Raw genomic sequence first — 25,613 nt, 5'->3', positions numbered from 1 at the left:
ATTCATTTCCTTTTCAACTTTCCATAGTATTATTATAAGATTCATAATGTAGTTTTTTTTTCAGTCTACTAAAGATTAGAGTTGGTGCATTAAATGATAAAGATCTTGTACAGGCAGATACAGAAACCATAAGAAGTAATAACCAAAATAACTAACTTCTGGAAGACAAATATCAACACAGACAGAAATAAAGAACACACGTGTGTACACTCGGTGCTTGGGTGTGAACAGATTCAAGATCCATGCTGTCAAAGAAGGCTCACTGAGATCCTTTACTATCAGTCCATTATACCTTAGAATACTAATGAGTATACAGAGGGAAAATCCAGTTGATATCAACCACAGCTCATATTTTGTAACATGTTCTGTTTCTAGTATATGTTTAAAATGTAAGGACTACAAATGTGATCGCTTTAATTTTCACTCTTTGCTCTGTTTCTTTCGAACCTGTGCCGCCTTAGTCTCTGTGTTTCATCCATGCAACTTAGGAATATAAAACGATGATATCATTTATATGTCTTATCTAAAGAAGCTGAACTCATAGAAACAGAGATTAAAGTGGTGGCTACCAGAGCTCAGGGGTGAGAAAAATGGGGAGATGCTGACCAAGGATGCTGACCAAGGGGAGATGCTGAATAAGTTCCAAGGATCTAACTTATAGCATGGTGACTGTAATTAACAACACTATATTATATACCTGAAAGTTGCTAACATAGTATATCTTAAATGTCATTACAGAAAAGAAATAGTGATTGTGGGACATGATGAAGGTGTTAGCTAATGCTATTATGGTTTTGATCATTTTAAAATACATAAGTCTATCATATACATTGTATCCCTTGAATTAATGCACTGTTACGTCTCATATCATGATATAGTGGGGGAAAAATAAAAGGGAAGATATTATATCTGTGTAGTTTATGGGTATAATGGCATGAAAAATATTTTAATTTGGGGAAACAGAACAGGGTGTGTGGGATAGAGTGTTGAGAGAGACATTGTCATTGTGCATGTCATGGAGAAGTTATATAACTTCCTCTGTATCTTCTTTTCTTGGCAGTGTGTGCAGGAACAGAGAACAAGCTGAGCTCTCTCTCTGACCTGGAGCAGCAGTATCGAGCCTTGCGCAAATACTATGAGAACTGTGAGGTGGTCATGGGCAACCTGGAGATAACCAGCATCGAGCACAACCGGGACCTCTCCTTTCTGCGGGTAAAGCTGTCTCTTTCTTTCTTTTCTTTTCTCTGTGAGTGGACAGTGGTGTCAAAATGCATAAAGACAGACCAGCTTGCTTGTATTTGATGGTGATACTCTTCTGCCTGGCAGGGACCATGACTGTAGGCAGAAGATAAGAGATACCGAGGCATGCCTAGGAAAAGAACAAGAGTAACAGTGCCATCATGACTGACATCCTAGGTTCAGAGCAGTTACTGTTACTCAAGATTGATGAAAGATTTTGTCAGCCTGTGGTGCATGATATCTAGCAAGTCTGCTTTCTTTCTGAATTGCAGGCAAGAGGAAAACTGTTAGGCTGGGGACTAGGAGAGTCAGAGGACCAATCAGATAAGAATTGGTAACTTTAGTAATCTCACTTCCTGTCCCTTTTCTGTCACTTTGGAAATTTCAGACTACTCCATATTACCATAATAAGATTAGAACTGTTATCTGTAGAAGAAAAATGACATCTGTTTTTGAAAACCTACAAATTAGTTAAACTAGACACAGGGAATTATAAGTACTTATGTAGGTTGATATATGTTTGCACATAAATGCATATGTGTATATATAAAGTTACTCAGAGACAACCAGTCCTTTTGCAAACTTGTTTTGGCTCTCATTTACATCCTTAGTCTGTTAAACAGACTATCAGTGCTTTGTGCCTTTAGTTTCTTATGTTTTGCTTTAACCAGAGTAGGCAAGAGGAAAATCTGAACTTCAAAGAGATATGGTCTTCTCCATACCTATGAATTTATTCTTTATGTAAGAACTAATAAGATATATTTTAAATAACAGCATCCCTATAATATATTTGATCTTTTCAGTAGTATTTACACATTTCTTAGGAGTACCATCTTATGTAAATCAAGACAAAAGTGTTTCAAATACTGATACAGTAAGCTATTTGGGATATAGTGAATTATTTAAATAATTATAATAATTTAAATAATTCTGTACTTGGATAAGTAGTAAAAATAAAAGGCAATGATTTTTAAATGCTTTGAAATTATGTAACAAATATATACAGAAGAGCAACAACCTCAGAAAATAAACCACCTCAAAACTTAAGTAACACTATGAAGCTTCTCATGCCTTTTATAAAGTGACTATCATACTAGGATCAGTAGAGGGACTGAAGGTGTTTCCGTATTCTGTTGCCTGATTATCAGAGCTCTGGTTATTTGGGTTATATTTCAAAACTTTTTAATAATTATGATATTTAGTTACGGCATTTTTGTTTACCAAAAGTAAATAGTAAAACTTATCAAAGTTCTGGAATAAGAGAGCCTTAGAAGAGTTTAATATTTTTGTTTTTTGTTTTTGGACTATTGTTTCAAGAAGAGAATACTTGTAAGCTATCCTAGAATAGCCACTTCAAAGGAATGCATCATTAGTTATTAAAATTGGTTTACAAGCTTCTAACCCATGTTGATTATTTTCAGATAGATTTTATTCTTCAACGTCAAAATAAGATTTTGATGGCATATGAGCTGATTTGGTTAGAAATGCCAAGAAGCTCAATGATGTTACAGAAAAGGAAAATTGAGATCTGAATTCTGAATCAGGGAAAAGAAATAGGTTAAATAGTTTATTCAATCAGAATAATATGAGAAAATTTTAAAAGGCAATCTAAGATCTTTGTTTTTCTTCTTGTGTTTTCTTGACTTTGTTTGCTGTACATGGAATGAGATTCCACTGGCTTAACAAAAAATAGTCATGGATATTATAAATGGCAATCTTTAAAAAAATAGATTCAAGTCAGTTTTTAATATTTAGAAATGTGAAAGTAATCTACAGATCTTTGAGCAATATGGTTAATATTGTTGGATATTCTACCTTTTTAAGAGCCATCTTGAGTAAAAAGTAAGATAATAGGATAAACAAATTTGGGAAAGAATAAAATAAGGATGATCAAGGTTTCTATGTGGAACAAAAGTTAAGTTGTTTCTTTAAAAAAATAATTGTTCGTACCTAAGTAGCATCTCCAAAATTTCATGTAAACTTGGTACTACCCCATAAACATATCTTTATTGTCATCTACTGAGTTAGAGATAGCTCTAATAGTTTTTTTTTTTCCTTACTATTAACACCTTTTTTGTTGTTTCACTTATCTATTGTTCCTTTGGAAAATAGCCATTTCTAGTCATGACATATAAGTATTCATTCAAAGATAGTCTTAGCCCAAGAATACAATAGCAAGTAATCTATTGTCCTTAACTTCAACAATCTTGCGGTTGTGTAGAGGGTTACAGATGAGTAATATGTAAGTATTGCATTTATGTGTGTATATATGTATATATATAAAGTATATAATATGATTATATATACATATATAAAAATTATAGTTGCTAAAACTGAAATGAGGAGCCAGAATCTGAATGAAGGTATGGTCTTGGGTTAATCATAGGTGTGAGTGCTGGGCGAAAAGAGGAATGGCTAATTCTGAAAGACTCAGGAAGGATTTCATCAAAGACGTGCTTGAGTTGAATCATGAAAAAATGAATAGGGGCTTACAAAGTGGGTAGATAGAAGAGAAAGACATTCCAATGGGAGTAATATAAGTGCAGGCTTAGAAAGAAGGTCCAGAGTCAGAGGTATTAAGTGCGTACTTAATGTTTACTGCTTTAGAGATGAGACATGTGCATGCAAATAAATTACACATCATTCTCACCTTTACGGAACCCATACTGTAGTATGGTTGATGATAAATTTGGGGATGGAATAAAATATTTAATTGGAGAGGTGGAAAGCCTTATATTATAGACAGGTATTTAGGGGACATCAGCATCCAAATAAGTTAACCTTTGGGGCTTAGATAAAATCATCAAGAGGGATTGAAAATACTTAGACCAGAAAGTGGGCCCAGGACAGACCTCTCTAGATACCCCATTCTTTGTTTTTTGGTTATGTCAGTGTTCTAATTACGTTTCTGAATGAGCCCTAAAAGCAGGCACAATTAGCTACTGTATTATTATGCTACTGTATTCTAAGCGTACCTTAGAATATGCTAAAAGTTCTCCATTTACAGGCTTTCTCCACTAGTCAAAACTCACTTTATGTCACTTCACTTTTATGTAAGACCTACCTGACTCTCTGTTTTCACTAACCAGAAGAAATCTGAAGAGGATTTTCACTTTTATGAAATGATAATTGTTTCTTTGCTTCGTACCATTTTGGAGTAGGGAGGGTTTAATAGGAACACTCTACTTTCAGATAGCAGGGAAAAACTGTAATATAAAAATTTCACTCCAGATAACTGCATTATGTTTCATTTGTGTTCTTGGTGGCTTCCCTCCAAAGTACGTAATCTGTCCAATATTGGCACATTATAATAAGTAGAGTACATGTAAAGGAAAACTAGTTATTTTACATTATGCTAATATTGCCAATAAGTTTTGAATTATATTAGTGAGTAGTAAGCTTGCATTAACCTATTCTATGTATTACATAGCCTTCAGATATATTTATATAACTGTAATTACTGAGCAACTGCTTACAGAGGTGTGCAATTTCCCTTTCTCTCAGAATGACTCAAACCTATAATGTGTTCAGAGAGACATCATAGATAGGGATCTTAAATTTATTTCTGGAATTAACTTTTGTCTTTAAGAACATAGGAAATTACCTTTATTTTTAAAAGATCTTCCATCCTTATTTTCTTCTCTAATTAGCAAGTTCACAGTATTTTGTTTTATTATTTTTTTGTATGAAACTGCTCTAATTCCTATAATTCATGAAAGCAGCTTACCTTGGTACCCTGTTTACCTCTTTCGCTACCTGAATAGTCAGTCTCTAGAACAATGCCTAAAATATCATAAGCTTTCATTAAGTATCCGCCTAAAAGACAAATAAATGAATATTTTTCATAAAATTTAATAATACTTTATAGATCACTATTTCATGTATTATATGTTCTCTAGATGAGTATGTCTACCTCTCCTCATGTTATCTCAGTATGACAGCGTCACAGATCAGGTGTGTGGGTCTAAGACACATTCTGTGTCAGTTAATTTCTTGACCCTTTTGGCACCAGAATATAGTCAATGTTTTTTTCTTGACATCTTTGGATGTCAGAGAGGGCTGTGCAGACAGCAGAATGGAGCAAACACACTTAAACAGTGAGCAGAGAAAGAGAGAATGACCATTCACCCCAATTTACTGGTGAGGGAATTTCCAGTTTCCAGTCTGCTTCTGATGACTGGTTGCATTACAGCTAGTAATCCATAGGATACTCCTGGAACTTGAGAGTAGCTTTGTAATGATTTTATCCCTTTTCCTTAAACTAGATAGGTTTGTTTTCTTTTGTTAAAACCAAAATATCCCATCTAGTACCTCTCTCAAGACCTCAAGAACACAGAAAAAAGTATGCTTTTGAAGTAGAAGATGTACTTCTATATTATAAATTCAAAACCAAAGCAAACCAACAAACAAAAAAACCACCCTGTAACGTTTTGGAGATACTTCCTCAATCTTTGTTGATGTATTTTATTGAAATACTTTGAAATGCATTATTTTAAAGACACTGTTATTATCTATATTATCTCTATAAGCACGTTTTCACCCAGCTTTGTTGTAACCTCCAAGCTTTTGCATTTCTTCTTGGGGAAAAAAGATCTAGTTGACAATATTTAACATTAGACCCCTGAGACATCACAGAGTTGGCTAGAAAAAGGCCCTAAAACTTATTTACTATGTACTTTATCACAGTCCCAAGGTTAAGACATAATAGAAAACAACAGGTATAAAAATCACAGATTTTTTGTTATTGTCTTACTCTTCGTGAACTCTCTCAAACAAGGTGAAATATAGCAAATAATAGGAATGAACTTTTAGACCTTATACCCTCATTGGAATTCTTGAGAGTTTTCTCTCTTTTGTCATTCCATTGGTCCTCTTTGCTATTGGTGGCATTCAATAACTCCATACTTCTAAAAAGGTACTTTTTTAGACCTACCAGCATGTATACTTTACATTTATTTTCTCTATTTTATTTATTCACTTTAAGCAAATAAGTATTAGGTGCCAACTAAATGGAAAGCAGTACATAATGTAGCATATATATGAGGTGTATAGATACCTATCCTTAACCATTACTATAATAAGTAATAATTTGTAATCTGTAGCTTGAATTTAGTTGTGTGAAAAGTGTTTTGGAAATAGTGTTAGGATTATGAAGAGATAAATTTATTTTAACAGTTGATCCTTTGACCTGGGATATTAAAAATATTAGTAATTCATTGAACATCTCTATGCTATAGTGTAAAATTGAAGTCTTGAATCTTAATGGTTATAGATGTCTTTATTACTGAAAAATGAATACAAAATAAGTTAATACATTATGATATTGCTCTAAGTAGCAGCATTAATATTTTGGTATTGATAGCAAAATGTGATGTCTTTGAAAAGGACCAGAAAGTATAGATTTTTAAAATAAAAATATATCTTAAATATATCTTCCCTCAGATGATGAATAACACATTTTATTATGGGAAAATAAGTTTTATGAGAAAACATCTTTTAAAAAAAATAGCTGTTTTTATTGTATATTTGGCACAGAGATATAGGGAATTTTTTGTATATGTAAGAAATAATGCCATTTTGAACTTTATTTTTAAAAATAAAATTCCAGTATTATTTCTTATTAGAAATCATATAAATAGTTCATTTATCTCTACCAAAGGAAATGTTTATTTTTTTAATTTCAAATATTTTCTTTGTCTTTTAGTTAATAATTAGTATCATGTAATGTCATGGAGCTATCATTCTCCTTTATTAGGATTATATATGGGATCTTTCATGTATGAGGATGTTGCTTTACACCCACTGTCCATTGGACATGAAATCTGCATTGCTTTTCCAGTGCTGGGAATGAATTTATGATATTTTATTTTATACTCACACATAGTTCCTCTTTTGAGTAAGGACACATGTTCGCAGAAAGGCAGATAAAGCTGTAACTCAGAGACTGCAAGATGCTGGCTGGCTCACGGGAACCTAAGACCTTGGCTTCATTAGCATAGTTCTGTTACAATATAATCAGGGACGATGCTGGCAGTAATGACTTTGATGTTGCAACAAGTAACTCTGCTTTCACCTATTCCTTAGCTTAGCTTCTGTAACCAGTCAGGCTTAATATAAAATTCTGAAATATTTACATTTGAACCTACTTCTAACTTCAGGGTCTACTTTTTATTGTCCTTTGTCAATTCAAAGCAGATGACCAGAATTAAATCCAACAGTATAGGGAGTGGTTTTTATAATTGTATTTGTTTCCCATATCCTTCTCATCCTCATTTAACTCTAACTGTGCCTTGGTCAAGCTGTCTGCTGCATAGCATGGTTTATCAAAATGCTACACTGAAGAATTCATATTTAAAAATAAATAGGTAGTTTACAAAGTACTTTTTTCCTTTGGGTTAGAAAATAATTTATTGAATAGATTTTTTTAAACAGTGGTGACCACTGACTCTCTGGTTTTAGCTCATTAAATACTCGATAGAATGACTTGTGTGACAAGAGATTGTGTTGGGGGGATTGATTAGAATCAGGATGAGTAAAGTAGTCTTATTTTAGAATCATAAAAATACTGAAGAGGAAAACACCAGTTAGATGAAACATCTATGAGATAATAAGGTAGATCCTTATGTATTATATTTTCACATTTACCTGAAAGATGATGTAAGTACACTGTTTTCTAATACAGCATATCTATTTCAAAGTTGTACACACATTTTGTACTGCATAATAAGGGAGAACAAGCCTGAATCTAAATTTTCATGATTTACTTTGTAACATAAATAAGTGATGTATTTGTAACTCTATTAAATGGTAGACAACTAAATAAGATTCTTATAACAAGTATTTATATTCCTTAACTATTTACTCAGTGAGCACAGTAGTGTAAGTTTTTCTTCCATGCCACTAATTGGGACAGGTGGCAAGAAAAGACTGTGAAATTCAATATCCAAAATACTTAGAATGAATCATCATTAGGTTTGAAGAAACTGCACCTTCAAGAAATATGTCTAAACAGACATTAGACTAAGATAGACTGTTTCAAATCTTTACTTAATTTCTCTTTCTAACTGAATTTCACACAAAACTACACTTATGGTAAAACATAATGTATGTTCGGTATTTTGATGAAGAAATCTTAGCTGATTGAGATGGAGAATACCAAAAAGGAAGTAGAATAATGTTTAAATATGTCTGTTGGGTCAAAGCAGACATTCTGGGTTAAATGGAATTTTCAAAGCTTTGATAGTTTCTGAAAGCTGTTTTAAGACTGTTAAATATAATACATATGCAGTTTTGCGTGTATGTATTTACAGCTGGCTTTTAAATTGAAATTTGATTTTGTACTAAATCTAATCATAGAAGTTGTATTGCATTTTAAAAAGCTATGCAATTTATACTTGGCCTAGGGAAAAAACAAAATTTCCTCAAAGGTTAAATACCATTTAATCTGAAAATATACATGACTCAAATCCTGCTGCTCTTCAGTTCTCTTACATGATAAAAGAAGAAAATGTCTATATTTTTGCTTCGGCAGTTATATAAGCATATTTTTCAAACTTTCTTCTTAATCCTTTAAATGAAATATTAAATAAAAATATTTAACAGTTTTCTCTAAATAGTAAAAACAAAATAAATTTAGTACTACCTATAAAAAGATGTACATTAAGTAGAATAAATATTTGAAGGAGTTTTGGAAAGAAGGATAGAAATAAGAAATATATCCATATAATTTATAATTCTAATATATATAAATATATGTATAATAAATATAAATTATTGGCCATTTATACTGAAATATAGTATTAATTAGTAACCATTTTCTAGGACTGAGTCAAATTTATAAAATATTAAACCTATATAATGTTTTTAAGAGAATATTACTGAAAACTCCTTAAAATAAGTTTTTAAGTCCCTAAATTATAATGCATTTTCCAGAAAAAAAAAATGCCCTTGTTGCAAATGTACTTAAATTAAAAATGTATTTATTAGAATGCTGAGCAGATGCAGTGTGCTCCTTTGTATCTCTGGAGGTATTGGTATTTAAATTTGGCTTAAACGGTGAGTATAATGAATTTATAGGCTTATCTTAATCTTAATTAGTGAAATATGCAAGTATGCAATATGCAAGTAACAAACCCATTTCACTCTATGATTCTTATGATTCACTCTTTGCTCAGGGGAATCCAGTGTAAAAAGTTTCTTTCTTTTATTTGTAAGTAGCAAAGACCTTGATTCAAAGAGAGAGGTCTTTGAATAAAATATAAAAATTATCATTAAACAAATATTTATGTGAGTTTTTAAGAGTAACTAGAAACATTTTGGCAGTGGGCTACCTTTTGAATCTAAAATCCAAACAGTAGATTATAATCAAATAAAGGCTTTTCAAAATTCATAACTATGAACCTCTTAATTAGCTTTATTTTTCTCTGACTCTTAAAACGGAACACTGTTTCTTTCAAAAAAGAAAAGATGAACCATATTGTAGGAGACCAAACCAATTTTAAAGGTCTCTCTTCAATCACATAGAGTATAATTTAAAGTTCAAAAGTGTAAAAATAAAATGTGAAGACTGCTGCATTTAGAGACACTGCAATTATTTCTCCTAATCCCTAATTTGAACCCATTTAACTGTAAAATATATTAAAATATATAATGAAAGTGATAAATTTAAGGTATTTGTTTTAGTTAACTATAGGCCTCTTTGAAATCATTTCTATTCACCAATTTCTACATGGAAATGGGAATATGTAATTGAATGTTGAAATAAATCCCCTTAAGCAATTTGGTGCCACACGGATTTTTTAAAAAAAAAAGTAACTATTGGGGGGCCTGGCACTAGTAGATGTAGACTGTATCTAACCCTATTGGGTTTCTTTCTTTCTTCTCCCAATCCTTAGGTAGCCTCTATTGAGCTATGTTCTGAGTACTTGACAGTAAATTTTTATAAAGCTTTTTTAGAGGTTCAGTTTTGCATAGTAGTGATTTTGTATTTTCAGAGAGGTGAAATCTCACATCAAACTCTTGGCTGTTTTTAAGAATTAATCAATAGCGAAAAATGTACAAACTCTCTTCATAGTGAGTGAGAGTTGTTTCAACAGTCTATAAGACATTATCTCATGGAATCATTGGGAAGCATTCATGAAAGAATTTAATGAGGCATCAGTGAAGCATTGGGAAGAGTTCATGAAAGAAAAAGAGGTAAAAAGTATAAGCAAATTTGGCTATATGCTGAATTATATTACTTATTTCCTTAAAATTCCCATCCTGTGAGAACAATGGCCAAAATTCTTAAGTTCCTATATTATTTGTCTCCTGCTTTGTCCTCCACTATTGCTGATAACATTAAAACTCATGGTTATCATTCAGTCTTAGCCACCTTCCTTTCTGTATTAAGCTCTCTCTAGCTTGATTGCCCTTCCTTTCATTCTAAGACCTTCTCCCCCACCAAAAAATATAAATATATACCCTTATTCCTGCCTGGGATAAGTTCTGTTTAAATTCCAAACTCTTTTTAAAGGTCATTTCTTGAGGGAAGCTTTACTAACTCCCATATGTTACTGAATTCTTCCCATTATTATATTCATAGCACTCTATGATTCTTTGTAGCACTTCCTTTATAGCAATTACTTAAGCATTTGTTTAATTTTTGCTACTCTTCTAAATAGTAAATACCTTGAGGGCAAGGGCCATGTCTAGTTCACTGTAGAATTCTAGCACATAATAGAGTTTCTATCATATAGTGGCTGCTCAGCAAATATTTGTGGAATGAATAAATAAGTAAATTGAATAACAATAAGAATGAATTTTTGTACTCCTCATAACTTTTATAGTCAGGAGAAGAAAATGATTGCACTGGCATCTTTTTTTCTTTACATTATTTACTTTTCTAATTGAATTTCCTCTCCCTAATGTCAAATAGAAACAATGGTGTCTTTTATTTATATTCCATGAAATGATTTGGTTTATAATAAATAATATCTACCTACAGTGGAAACATGGGAAACTTAACATAGGTACTTAACACTGATACATTAAAAACCTAATGGATAGGTAAGTAGTCTGGTTGTGGACTCAATTCTGTGAAGATCAAAGCCATATAAGCTTTAAACTCTAAGTATCTTCTTCTCTGGACTGCCTTAAATATCTGAGATTCTCTCTATTATATCTCCATCATATTATGATCCCCTATATCCAGTTACTCTTTACAAACTAAGGTCTCTATGCTTTTGCATGCAATTTTCTTCCTCTCTGGAATGCCTTTCCACACTTCTCATTTAGAAAATCCTCAAACGTTAACATGTACCCCAAGTTCAATCTGCATTGCCATCCCTGCCCCCCACCCCAATCCAAGCAAAATTAGTGTGTTTTTTAAAATTTTTTAAAAGATTTTATTTGTTTATTTGAGAGAAAGAGAGAGATCACAAGTAGGTAGAGAGGCAGGCAGAGAGAGAGAGGGGGAAGCAGGCTCCCCACTGAACAGAGAGCCCGATGCAGGGCTCAATCCCAGGGCCCCGAGATCATGACCTAAGCCGAAGGCAGAGGCTTAACCCACTGAGCCACCCAGGCACCCCAAAATTAATGTTTTAGTAGTTAGTGTACATCTGTATGACAACACATATGACTGTGTAGGAATGTGTTGGACTGTGGGATGCACTTTGCATTTTCATCAATTTATGTAGATACTGTGTTGATCAAATGAGAATAAATGTCCAATCAACTTTTGTTCTTTGAGCACATAAACTGGGTTAAATGGTTTTCTCTCAGTGAATTTTGTTATACCGAAACTATATCCTCTGTAATAAGAAACGCAGTATGTCTAGGCACTTTTAGAATTACCTTTAGGTTGTCATGGACTAATATCTGATACTTATGATTTGTTGAGAGAGGTATAAAGCGCTATGCTGATTCTATCCTCCACTTCTTATTGCAACCTTATGTCTAAGTGTTATTATGCTTGTTTATAAGTGATGACACTTAGGCTTCAAAAAATTGAGTCACTTCCTCAGGAGTGTACTGCTAATGGACAAAGCAAGCACTTTAACCCAGTTCTTTCACTTCATAGTTCAGACACTTTCATGTTGCCTTGCTACTGTCCACTGCTTGTCAATGACCCGTCTGTTACTTAGAACATGTTTTGAGGGAAATTGATATAAGGCAACTCCTACATATATTTTTATTTATTTTATTTATTTATTTTTATTTATCAAAAAATAGGTGTTTATTGATTTCCAAGTCTGTAATTTTTTGAGCTGTGCTTTACAAAGAAGTAAGTATAGAGCTGTAAGTTAGCAGTCCTTATCTTAAACCTTGTAAATACTGAAAAAGTGGTATAGGTGGTAAATACCATAGACATACCCAGAATAAATTCTAATCCTCTTGAGAGCAAGGACTATATTTTATCTATCTTTATATTTCCAGACCCTTTCACCCTGTCTGTGCGTACACACACACACACACACACACACACACACAGTGTGAGATAAATGATGGATGGTTGAATGGTATATATTTAGAGGTGTGTGTGTTGGGGGTAGCATAAAAAGGGGTCATGGAATGGTTCCCTGTCCCATGTATAGGGAACTTGGAAGTCATCACTTCACTTAACAGTAAGTAAAAGTCTAAACAGACTGAAAAATCCACAACTTTTCTTGGATCCATAAGAAAGGGGAGTACATAGGGCAAATTACTGCCGCCAAGATGGTAGAGACTGACAAGCAAATACGGAGAACTAAGTTTTAACTAGAGCAGAGACAGTGCTAAAACTACTGTGTGAACCACTGCTGGCGTAGGAAAAACTGAACTGTAATTGGCAGGTTGCTGGAGGATTAGGGCAGACAAGTATGAGAGTTAAAAACTTCAGGAGGGCCCAGTCAGAGGGAGCTCCACAATATGATGAGATTTACTTCCAGGAGCTTGAGCAGTTGCCCATAGTAAATATCCTGAGAAAAATCCCCTCAGGCTTCTACACAAGGAGGAGAAAAGGAACCATTTTGAAATGCATTCTTCTTCTTCTTTTTTTTTTTTTTTAAAGATTTTATTTATTTATTTGACAGAGAGATCACAAGTAGGCAGAGAGACAGGCAGAGAGAGAGGAGGAAGCAGGCTCCCCGCTGAGCAGAGAGCCCGAAGCGGGGCTCGATCCCAGGACCCTGAGATCATGACCTGAGCCGAAGGCAGAGGCTTAACCCACTGAGCCACCCCGGCGCCCCTGAAATGCATTCTTCTTAACAAGGCCTGCCCTCGGTGGATATTAGTTAACCAGAGCCTAATCTACTGGAATGATATCAGAGTTTAACTGACATGTGGAAGGGAAATATCCAACTCCAGCCTAATCTAGCCAGCCTGTTCCACCTAATAGGGGAGGAAAACAAAAAACAAAACAAAACAAAAAAAACTTAAGAAACACTCATGATGTTCACAGTCCAGAGGCATAGGCTCACTAGAAGCCTGAGATTTAATTACAGGACTATAGAATGCTTCCCCTTCCCCTACACCTTGCCACCCCATAACTTATTTACAACAAATCCTTTCCCCATCTTGTCTATTAAAAAAAAAAAAATTACAAGGCATGCCCAAGGCAAAAAACACAATGTGAAGAGACAGAGAAAACATCATAACCAGACATGGCAGGGTTGTTGGAATTATCGAACTAAGAATTTAACACAACTATGATTAATATGCTCAGAGCATTAACTGATAAGGTAGACAGTATGCAAGAACAGATGGGCAATGTGAGATGGAAATCCTAAGAAAGAACCAAAAAGAAATGCTAGGGATAAAAACAAAACAAAAGAAACAAACAAAAACCCCACTGGAACAGAATTAAAGAATGCTTTTGATGTGCTTATTAACAGACTGACATGACCGAGGAAAGAATCTCTGAATTAGGGGATATCTCAATAGGATTTTTGAAGACTGAAAAGCAAAGAGAACCTAGACTGAAAACAAACAAGCAAAAATAAAATAGAATAAATAATATCTGTGGGGCAGCAAGAGAAGGTGTCACATACACATAATGGAAATACCAGAAGGAGAAGAGAGCAATAGAAAAAATATTTGATACAATAATGACTGAGAATTTCCCCAAATTAATGTCACATACCAAACTACAAATCTAGGAAGTTCAGATATCACCAAGTAGGAATAAATGCTAGAAAAACTCTACCTCTTCTATGGTCATTTCCAAACCATAGAAAATTGAAGATGAAGAAAGAAATCCTGAAAGAAGCAGGAAAAAATGCCTTATCTACTGAGGAACAAAGATAAGAATTACATCTGACCTCTCAGAAACCAGAGAAGTGCTCCAAGAAGAGCATGGAATAAAATATTTAACTGTTGAGAGAAAAAAACAAAATGCCAACCTAGAATTCTGCACCCTGATAAATTATCCTTCAAAAGTGAAAGAGAAATAAAGAATTTCTCAAACAAAATTTGAGGTAATTTGTTGACAGTAGACTTACTTTGTAAGAAATGTTAAAAGAAGATCTTTAAAGAAACTAAATTAGGTCAGATTTACATAAAGAAAAGAAGAGTACTGAAGAAGGGACAAATGAAGGTAAAGTAAAAACTTTTATTTTCATATTCTTAATTGATTTAACAGATAACAGTTCATTCAAAATAAAAATAGCAATAATATATTTAATTATGTATGCTTAAGAATATTTATTATATTTACATACATATATACACTTATATGTAATGAAATGAATGATAACAATAATACAAGGAACAAGAGGAAGGATTGGATTATTTTTTTATTATATGGTACACTAACCACGAAGTGACATGTTATTTGAAAGTGGACTTGGATTAATTGTAAATTTATATTGCAAGCTTTAGGACAACCACTAAAAAACAACAACAACAAAAAAAACCAACCACAAAACTAAAACTGATATTTAAGAAAGGAGAGAGAATGAAATCATATAAAGTCTCAAAACCACAAAAGGCAGAAAAAAAGTAGAAGAAAAAAGTAGGAACAAATGGCAAGGGCTACAATTCTTTAAGACTAATGAATCTGGTAGATTATTAACCCAACTATATCAATAATCACTGTGAATGTAAATGATCCAAATACACCAATTAAAAGAGATTGCCAGAATAAATAAAAAAGTATAACCCAAGTATACATGGTCTACCAGAAACCCACTTTAAATATAAAGACACATATAGATTAAAAGTAAATATATGGAGGAAAAAAATACCATGCTAACACTAATGAAAAGAAAACAGGAATTGCAATACTGATCAAACAGAGCAGACTTTGAAGTAAGGCAGGTTACCAGGGATAAAGAAAGGCATTACATAATGTTAAAATATGAATTCTCCAAGAAGACATAATAATTTTCAACCTGTATACAACATCTAACAATATAGCATCAAACTACATGAGGCAAAAATGGATAGAACTTCAAGGAGAAACAGATGAGTCTACTATCATAGTTGGAGACTTTAGCACACATCTCACAGAAATGAACAGATTCAGCAATAGAAAATCAGTAAGGACATAATTGAACTCAACAACACCATCAATCCGCTGGCTATCATTGACATCTGTCTACTACTTCATATAATGGCAGCAGACTTCACATTTTTCTCAGGCTCACATGGGACACTTACCAAGATAGATCACATTCTGGGCAATAAAACAGACCCTAACAAATTTAAAAGAATAGAAATCATGCAGTGTCTGTCCTCAGGCCTCAGAGGAATTGAAGTAGAAATCAATAATGGAAAGACAGCAGGAAAAATCCCGAAATATGTGGTGATTAAATAATACATTTCTAAATAACAAATGAATCAAAAAAGAAATCTCAGGAGAAATTAAAAAATAGTTTAAACTAAATGAAAATGAAAACATAACAGCAGAATTTATAGGCTGCAGCAAAAGTATGCTTCGTGGGTATTTTAAAGCAGAAATACATGTATTAAAAAGGAGGGAAGATCTAAAAATAATCTGGGGTGCTTGGGTGGGTCAGTTGGTAGAGCATGTGATTCTTGATCTTGGGTTTTTAAGTTTGAGCTTCATGTTGGGTATAAAGATTATTTAAAAATATAATCTTAAAAAAATAAAATAAAATCAATAATCTAAGTTTCTACCTTAGGAAAGTAGAAAAATATAGCAAATGAAATCCAAAGTGAGCAGTAGGAAAGAAATAATGAGAATTAGGTGTGAAATCAATGAAATTGAAAACAGTAAATCAATAGAGATAATAAACAAATATCCAAACTGGTTCCTTGAAAAAAAATCAATAAAATCAATAAGCCTCTGTTCAGGATAGTTAAGAAAAAAAAAAGAGGATACTAATTAGTAATATCAGAAATGAAAATGGGAACAGCACAACAGTTACTATGGAAAATAAAAGGATAATAAAGGAGTGCTGTGAATAATTCTATGCCCATAAATTTGACAACCTAAATGAAATGGAACATTTCCTTGAAAAACACAATCTACACATAAGAACAAACTGGTGACCTGAATAGGGTTATTTTATTGAATAAGTGGAATCAATAAATATCTTTTAAAACAGAAAGTATCAGGCCCAGATGAATTCACTGGTGAATTCTACCAAACATTTAAGAAAAAAAAAATATATATATATATGCCAATTCTATACAATCTCTTTTGGAGGATGGAAGCAGAGGGAATATTTCCTAACTTATTCTGAGGCCTGTATTACTCTAATACTAAACCCAGAGAAAGGTATTGCAAGAAAAGAAAACTACAGACCAGTATCTCTCATGAACATAGGTATAAAAATCCTCAACAATATATTTGCAAGTTAACTCCAAAGAAGTATAAAAAGAGTTGTATATCATGACCAAGTGGAATTTATCAATGCAAATCTGGTTCAACATTCGAAAATCAACTAATGTAATCCATCATATCAACAGACTAAAAAAAAAAAAATCATGTGATCATATCAATAGATGCAAAAAAAGCATTTGACAAAATCCAACATCTATTCATGATAAAAATTTACCCATTCATTATGAAAATTAGGAATAGAGAAGAACATTCTCAGCTTGATAGACACTATCTACCAAAAAACCTATGGCTGACATCATACTTAATGGAAAGAAACTTGAAACTCTTCCATTGGGATCAAGTACAAGGCAAGTCACTCTTAAAGACAATTTGGTAAATCTGTACAAAACTATATATACTCTTATTATATGATTCAACAGTTCTGTTCCTTAATATTTATTCAAAGGAGTTGAAAACTTATGTCCACAGAAAACGAGCACATGGATATTTATAACAGTTTTATTTTTAATTACCAAAGCTTGAAAGCAACAAAGATATCTTTCAGTAGGTAAATGGATGAATAAACTGTGGTACGTCCAGATAATGGAATATATTTGAGTGCTTAAAAGCAATGAGGTATCAAGCCATGAAAGTAAAACTTGGAGGAACCTTAAATGCTAAGAAGTCAAAATGAAAGCTGCATAATATATGATTCCAAATATATGACATTCTGGAAAACGCAAAACTATGGAGATGTTAAGAGTTGTTTCTTGGAGGGTAGGATGGAGAGGCAGAGAGAGAGAGATGAATAGGCAGATCACAGAGGATTTTTAGGGCAGTGAAAATAGAATAATAAAAATATGTCATTATAATTTTGTCCAAACCTATAGGATATACAGCACCAAGAGTGAACCCTAAGGTAAACTATAGACTTTGGGAGATTTTGAAGTGTCAATGCAGACTCATCCTAGGTTTAAAAAAAGGGGAGGGGCACCTAGGTGGCTCAGTTGGTTGAAAATATGCCTTGGTCTCAGATCATGATCCTGGGGTCCTGGGATCAAGCCCCATGTTGAGCTCCCTGTTGATGTTGTGCCAGCTTCTCCCTCTCCTCCCCACTCATGCTCTTTCTCATTATCTCTCTCTCTCAAATAAATAAATAAAATTTTTGAAAAATATGTAAAATAAAGAAAAGAGAAAAGAAGTAGCATTTTGGTGAGTGATGTTGATAATGGGGAAGGCTATGTACTTGTAGTGGTAAGGGGTCTATGAGAAATCTCTCTCTTCCTCTCAATTTTGTTGTAAACCTAAACTCAAATAAACAAATAAAGTCTTTTTTAAAACTCCACAGAAAACATATAGCTTATGTTGGTTTTGAAAAAAGAATGAGGGTTATTAAAGAATAGAGAAAATGGGGAAAGAATTCTTGGTGTACTTTCACTTGGAAAATCTCCATTTTTCATGCACTACACAAATTTGGAGGCAAGAAAAGACAAAAAAGGAAGGATTAATTTGTGGTATTGGAGGTAGAGTTGAGATGCAAGAAAAACTGGGAAGTGTAGGACATTCAGGTAGAAAACAGAGGTCAGAGTCAAACTGTGGTGAGCTTTTAAGATCTGACAGGTTATTCACGTGAAAATACTTTTTGCGGAATTAAATCTTATGGGACTGTGGACCTGTTTTAATAACCAGGACATCAGGTTGATGAGAGCCTGGAACCAGTTGGTTGCAGTGACAGTTGAAGGCACGAGATGCATTCAGTGATCCTTGTAAGAAAAGATTTAATAAGGCTTCATGACTAACTGTATGTAGAGGCCGTGGGTAAAGAAGTAGACCAAAAAGATCTCACAACTGTGCACTTGGATACATACATTTTCCTGCTTATAATCATAACAGATGGAGGAGAGCTAGTTGTTTCCAAAGATATGTAGTGGCATTTCTTGAGTTTCAGTTTTTCAGAAAGATTCTCTTAATAGAAATGTGCTTTGTACCTAAGGCCCACCCATCAGGGCATAGGAGAATGTTGGGTAGGGAGGGTAGCCAGAGAATGGAGTTAGTAAAGCATTTAGCAGTATAATTTCTGTTTGCAAAAACTAGAGGGCTGCTACTTTTTTTTTTTGAACTCTGATAGAGGTTCATCAGGCAAAGTTAAGCTTAGCAAAAGGTTGGCTGTGCCTAAACATTTTGGGGCAATAACCTAGTTTTTTTTCTAAGAGATGTAGTCTTAAAAAGCTTGGCTCTTTGTTTGCTGCATGTAGTTCTAACATATGTACAAAGACGGGGAGCTGCCATTTTATTGCTGGGACTAACTTGAAAGCAGTTCTGGTAACGGAATTCACAGATGACTCTGCTCTGGGAAAGTCCCTTTTGGATTTTCCTCCTTATCACTTAAAGGATTTATCAGCTGTCACTGGAGTGTGACTTAGCTGGGCTTTTTGTCTCTAGTTTTCATTTTGTTTCTGTGATGCAGTACCAACAGCATCTGCTTTGTTAATCCCCATGAAAGTTGCTGGGAACGTATCAGCACTCCTAGAACTGGCCATCTAATATCCTTCCTAAGGAAGCAAAAGGTACAATATAACTGACCTGTGACACAAATAAAGAGGAATATGACAAAAGGAAAGAAGTTGAGTCCTCTCAGAAGGGATAGGCCAGGTGAAAACGTTTAGAAGAAAAGAGAAGCAAATAATACATAAAAGTCTGTGGACAGGATGGGTTTGGGTAAGCTGAGGGAAGCCAAGAGTGCAGAAATATGCTAATAAATACAGCATGTTAAAATGTACTCCACACCGCTTTCCAAATTGCTTAGATTTTTAATCTTTCAAGCAAGAGAGCTTCACCTTAAAAACCTCTGACTTCTCTATTCAAGATTTATAAGGCATCTTTTGCCCCGGTATCTTTGTGTTTATGCACAATTTGTCTTTTTAATTGAGCGATTCTCACCATCCCTGTGAAGTAGTGGGACAATTTCATTTTGCTGATGAGGGCACTGAGGCCCAGAAAGGTTAACTGACTTGCTCAGGGTCATGCATCAGTGGCTGGCAGAACCTAAACCCGGAATATTCTGAAGAGACTTACTTGAGAACTCATAGCAAAGTTTAACTTTACAGGTAATTAAGCCCAATTAATGCCTTCTACATCTTCATTATGGAATTCATACCATATCTGTAGTTTAACTACAGGGGAAACCTCACAGCAAATTGTTACAATATGTTTTCCCATAGAAATAGATCTAGTCTTTATTGCTTTTTAATTGTTTAATCCTGTCTTGTGTAACAGACCCGCCCCCCACCCACCGCCCCTGCCCCATCCTCAAATACATGGGAACAAGTCACATAAAGTCACATACCAGACTACCATGAATGCTGCTCAAAAGATAGTCTAATTCATTGGTCAGTAAGCTGCTCAGCACAGAGTCCACAGCTTTTTTCATACTACATTTGGACTATTATGTTCAGATAAAGACCTTGCATTTAAAGATAGAATTGACTTAGATTATGTTTATAATAGGCAATTGGGACAGTATGTTTCCAGACAGCGTCTCAAAAGTAACAGTTTGAAAGAAGTGGGTGTGTTGACCCTGGTGAGGAGAGTACTAAAGGGAAACATGGTAATTGTTTTCAGACATTTAAGGGGCTCTCATAGAAAAGGGAGTGGCCTAGTTTTGAGTTGTTCCAGAAGACAGAATTAGGCAAAAGTTGAAAGGAGGCCGATTTTGGCTTAAAATAAAAATTTTGCTAACAATTAGAGCATTCTAACAATATAATGGGGTGCCTTGTTAGATAGGGCAAATGGACAGGAACTCTTAATTGAACACCTTGTATTTTCCAGGCACTGGGCCATTGGCACCATAAAGCAGCAAAGAAAAGATGGATTTAAAGAGCCTGGCACATTATAGGTTCCCACTTAACTCTCTTCCTGTCCTTGAGCATTTCTTTTATATATTCACAGTAATCCAGTAACAACATTGTTCAGAGAAGATAGAATTTGCCAAAGTCAAACAGCAAGAAGGAGGGTGTAGCTAGGACTTGAATTCAGGTCTCTCTATGTCCAAATCTTATATCCATTCTACTGGGCATTGCTGTCTCTACCATAAAATTCTGTTCTCTTTCTATGGTGGGTACTCAGTTGAGAGAGATCAAGAAAGGAGGGACAGAATGTTGTGCATCTGGTACGAAGTTGTTGGAAAACTTCTGGTCTTTGTAATTTTTTGACACTTCATTTTCTTGAAGAGCTACACTATTTCCCTGGCAAACACTCTATGTTGTGGGGTTATAGGTTGACTTCTCAAAAGGCAGATAATAACATTGCTAACCTTTTAATAATATATTTAACAAGGTGTTTAGAAGTAGGTGATGCATTTTTGAAATCACTCACTCTCCCCCTGATTTTCGTTATAACTTTATTCATTTATAGCATTTCTTACCTAGGCTATATCCACAGGGACTTGAAGAGTATTAAGGCATAACATAGAAAACACTAGCATGTCCTGTGAACATACTTATTATCTTTCTTCAAAACTTCATTCCTTTACTATTGAATACTTTTCACTTTTCAGTCTTTTATTCAAATGATAAGATACTTGGGTGGTTTGTCTTAGGAGGTTTAAAACTTACTAACCAACATCTTATTAGATTTCATCTTGCCTGGAATTAGTTGACATTTCATGATCTTTCTTGGTTAACAAACAGTTTTGCTTGTTGAATGATGTCTCAGAAAGCATCTCTATCTACACCCTGAGCTACTTTTTGGATATCCTCCATATAAGTCTCATGTCACTCTTGCTTTTGCTGTGTCTTTATACTTTCCTACCTCAAACTTACACAGTGCTAATTTCAAATAGGTAATGAAAAAACAGAAAACCAAGATTTTAAACTCTCTGATTATGTGATACGGTACAAATTATTTAACCCTCTGAGTTTCCTGTTTCTCTTTCATAAAATGAAAATATTAGATTAGGATAGTATTTTATAGCTTTAGTCAATATTAAAATATCTTCATAATTCTTCCTACCTACAAAAAGCTGTATTCTTATTTTCATTTCATCTTTAATAATTTTCTACATAACTAAATATATTTTAAAGTTAAATTCAAAATTATGACCAAAAAGAAAAAGAAACTCTAATACCTCCAACATAAATATAAAACAATAAAACATTAATGCTAAGAAAAAGCATGACTTCCAAAGACTCAGAGCCTGAAACTTTCTTTTTCTCTTCTTTAGGAAAAAAGAATGCCAAGAGTTTGAGTTGTTAAGGAATAGAGACACCACACTAAGACTTTCTCTTTGGTATAATCAGAGGCAAGAAGTTTCATACAATGTGATTCAGTGCTATTTAATGTTATCTATACACCTGAAATTATCTTGTTTATCACCCTTTGGGAAACACTGGACTCAAATATCTGCAATGACCTAGGTATGGTCTCTAAACTTAGAGACCATGGTCTGGCAAACTAATTTGTAATACAGTTTCAACAGTTGGAGACTCAGTGCATTTTTTCAGATTAGAGTTTTCCCATGAATGTTAAGCTTTAGGGAATTCTAATGAAGGAGATATTTGGGGCTAGTGGCATTTCCAGAAGTCATCTAATCTTATTTCTTAGGTAATTTCCTAATGGTGTCCTCTAGGCCCCAATTACTTTGAGAGATAGTATCTCTCTGAAAGATAAAGGATTTTGGTGTCTGATAAATTCTACTTATAGGACCTTGAACAAATTCCTTAACCTTTTTCAGCCTTAATTTCTTCTTTATAATAAGAGTGCCAACATCCACAGAGGGTCCAACTGCAATGGTAAACCGTAGAGTATCTACCATGACAACTGACACATAACAGTTCAAAAATACACTTCTTTACCCAACTTCGAAATCAAAATATTCTAGCAAAGTGCAACTCCATTTGATTACTGCTTTCTAAATATCTTGTTATCATAAAGAATGTCAAATTGAGTTTGTGTGACTTTAGATATGCATTAGAGTGTTGTGGTTAGGACCATGTACTCCAGAGTCAGTTGTATGGTTTGAATCCTCTTTTATGAGCTGAATGAACTTGGACAAAGTATTTAATCTTATATGAAAAATGGGATTATTAATAGCACCTTTTGGGTTGTAATAATTTTTGAATTAGTTAATGTAAGTAAAGTGCTAAGGACGTTAACTGTCATATACTGGACACTCCATGAATGCTTAATGATTCAGACCTCTAATGGTGTTTTAAAAAGTGAAATAATTTTCAGAGAAAACTATTTCTAAGAAACATTTTATTGAATTATTATCTTTCTAGTGGACAATAAAAGTTGCTGTAAATTTAAAATCTTAGGACATTGAAATGCATAATATAACACAATACAATATAATAACATCCTTAAACAAGCTCTTTACTGAAAACACAGCATATCAACCTTTGACATACAGCATTGAATATAAAAAGTTTTAATATTTATGTATTCAGTTGCTATTTTCTTTTTTTAAATATTTATTTATGTATTTTAAAGAGAAAGAGAAAGAGAGCAAGTGGAGGGGAGGAACAGAGGGAGAGGGAGAATCTCAAGCAGACTCCCCACTGAACATGAAGTCTGATGTGGGACTTAGTATCATGACCCCAAGATCATGACCTGAGCTGAAATCAAGTCAAATGCTTAACTGACTGAGCCACCCAGGCACCCCTCAGTTGCTATTTTTATTAATATTTAAAAAAAAAATTGGGGGCACCTGGGTGGCTCAGTCATTAAGCATCTGCCTTTGGCTCAGATCATGATCCAAAGGTCCATGATCCCCGCCTAGTGGGAAGCCTGCTTCTCCTTCTTCCACTCCACCTGCTTGTTTTCCTTCTTATTGTCTTTCTCTGTCAAATAAATAAATAAATAAATAAATAAATTCATTTTTAAAAAAATACAAAAACATTGATTTACCACTCTCCTAAGTTCTGTGTATATACTTATATGAGACTAGTGACTCACTTAGACCCATTAATCTTTTGGGTTGTATCAAATAAGATATAGGTATAATCAGTATTTTGCTTAAATTTGTTTACATTTTTAACTAAAAATTGTTGTTCTCCAAATGAAATTTGCATTTAGCATGCTTTATACATTCTTATTCCCTGTGCTCCCTCAAGGGAGTGATAGAACTAGAAAAGTCCTCTAATTAACATGTATTGCACCAAGTAGCATAAACTTAAAGATGTATTTCTATACTAACAAGAAATCAGAAAACTATTTGGTAAATTCTCATTACTCATGTCACTTTGTAAAGAATTCCAGAATATGACTGTTTATAGGTAGCTCTCAGCATAGTGACCTTGAGATATTTCATTTCTCTTATATTTTTAATGTAAAATAACCAAAAAGCATAGCCAATGTGCAGGTTTTTTGGTAGTTTGAGTCTCCAACACTTCCATTTAATAAGCATATTTTTCTTTTGATATTAGAGAAAAGATAAAAAGACAGATAGATAAAAGAAATAAGAAAATAAAAGGAGTGAAAGAGGGAGAGAAGGAGGGGGAAAGAAAAGAGAAAGGGGAAAAAACACAGGGAGGGATGTGAACAAGAAGGCAGGATGGTAAGTAGAGGACCCCATATGATTTTTTCATGATGGTCTTGAAAGGCAGGAAGGTAATAGGAAGCAATTGTAATCCAGCAAGCTATGCCATGCTGTTCTATATCCAGAGTGACTCTGCTTTTATCTGTCTTAGTAACTTCTGGATAATGGTGGGGAGACTCTTCAGCAATACACTACGGCATCTACCAGAGTCAAAGGAGATGTTGTCATCTCCTAGACAACAAATCTAGTTGTACCTTGGGCAGTTAGAACCTAGGGATCCTGTCAGCCCATGCTATTCCTCAGCAATGAGTGTTAAAGAACATGTAAACTCTCTTTGGTTGAAAACTCCAGGAGCTATAGACCAAATTGTCTACATAACAAATTATCTTGAATCTCTCCTTCCTGGAGAAGGGCCTGAGGGGGAGAGAATATTGGAAGAGACTAGACACCAGCATCTTGAATATTTTCCTGACCAAAGCAGGATCAAAGCAGGATCACATAAATTTGTAGGTTGCTGGTTAGATCTAAGCTCTGGCAAATCACTCTGTACCTTTAATTAAGATTAATAGCTTGATAATTTCATTCTACTAAAACCTAAAACTATGACCAGGTCTTACTTTAAATATGTTTCCTGGTTTTTAGAATATCATTGAAGGGGCGCTTGGGTGGCTCAGTGGGTTAAAGCCTCTGCCTTCGGCTCGGGTCATGATCACAGAGTCCTGGGATCGAGCCCCACGTCGGGCTCCCTGCTCAGTAGGGAGCCTGCTTCCTCCTTTCTCTCTCTGCCTGCCTCTCTGCCTACTTGTGATCTCTGTTTGTCAAATAAATAAATAAAATCTTAAAAAAAAAAGAATATCATTGAATAATAAGGAAGAAATTATATAAATCTTCATCTCTAATTTAAACATGTTTAATAGGGGCGCCTGGGTGGCTCAGTGGGTTAAGCCGCTGCCTTCGGCTCAGGTCATGATCTCAGGGTCCTGGGATCGAGTCCTGCATCGGGCTCTCTGCTCAGCAGGGAGCCTGCTTCTCTCTCTCTCTGCCTGCCTCTCTGTCTACTTGTGATCTCTGTCTGTCAAATAAATAAATAAA

At 34.1% G+C, this 25,613-nt stretch overlaps 1 protein-coding gene across 1 annotated transcript in view; it reads left to right on the top strand.

The window, feature by feature from the left end:
- The first annotated feature begins 920 nt into the window (after positions 1-920).
- LOC111138855 (erb-b2 receptor tyrosine kinase 4) overlaps positions 921-25,613 on the top strand; it is a 785,765-nt gene continuing 761,072 nt past the window's right edge. Inside the window, exons 1-2 of the mRNA XM_022490816.1 lie at positions 921-924; positions 1,061-1,212. Of these exons, the coding sequence (XP_022346524.1) occupies positions 921-924; positions 1,061-1,212 (156 nt within the window). The remainder of the gene's footprint in view (positions 925-1,060; positions 1,213-25,613) is intronic.

Source organism: Enhydra lutris, unplaced genomic scaffold (genome assembly GCF_002288905.1).
Source record: "Enhydra lutris kenyoni isolate GAN:26980312 unplaced genomic scaffold, ASM228890v2 scaffoldscaffold1, whole genome shotgun sequence".
Taxonomy (NCBI): Eukaryota; Metazoa; Chordata; class Mammalia; order Carnivora; family Mustelidae; genus Enhydra; species Enhydra lutris.
Note: the sequence above shows the minus strand (reverse complement) of the source record. Positions and strands in the feature narration are given on the sequence as shown.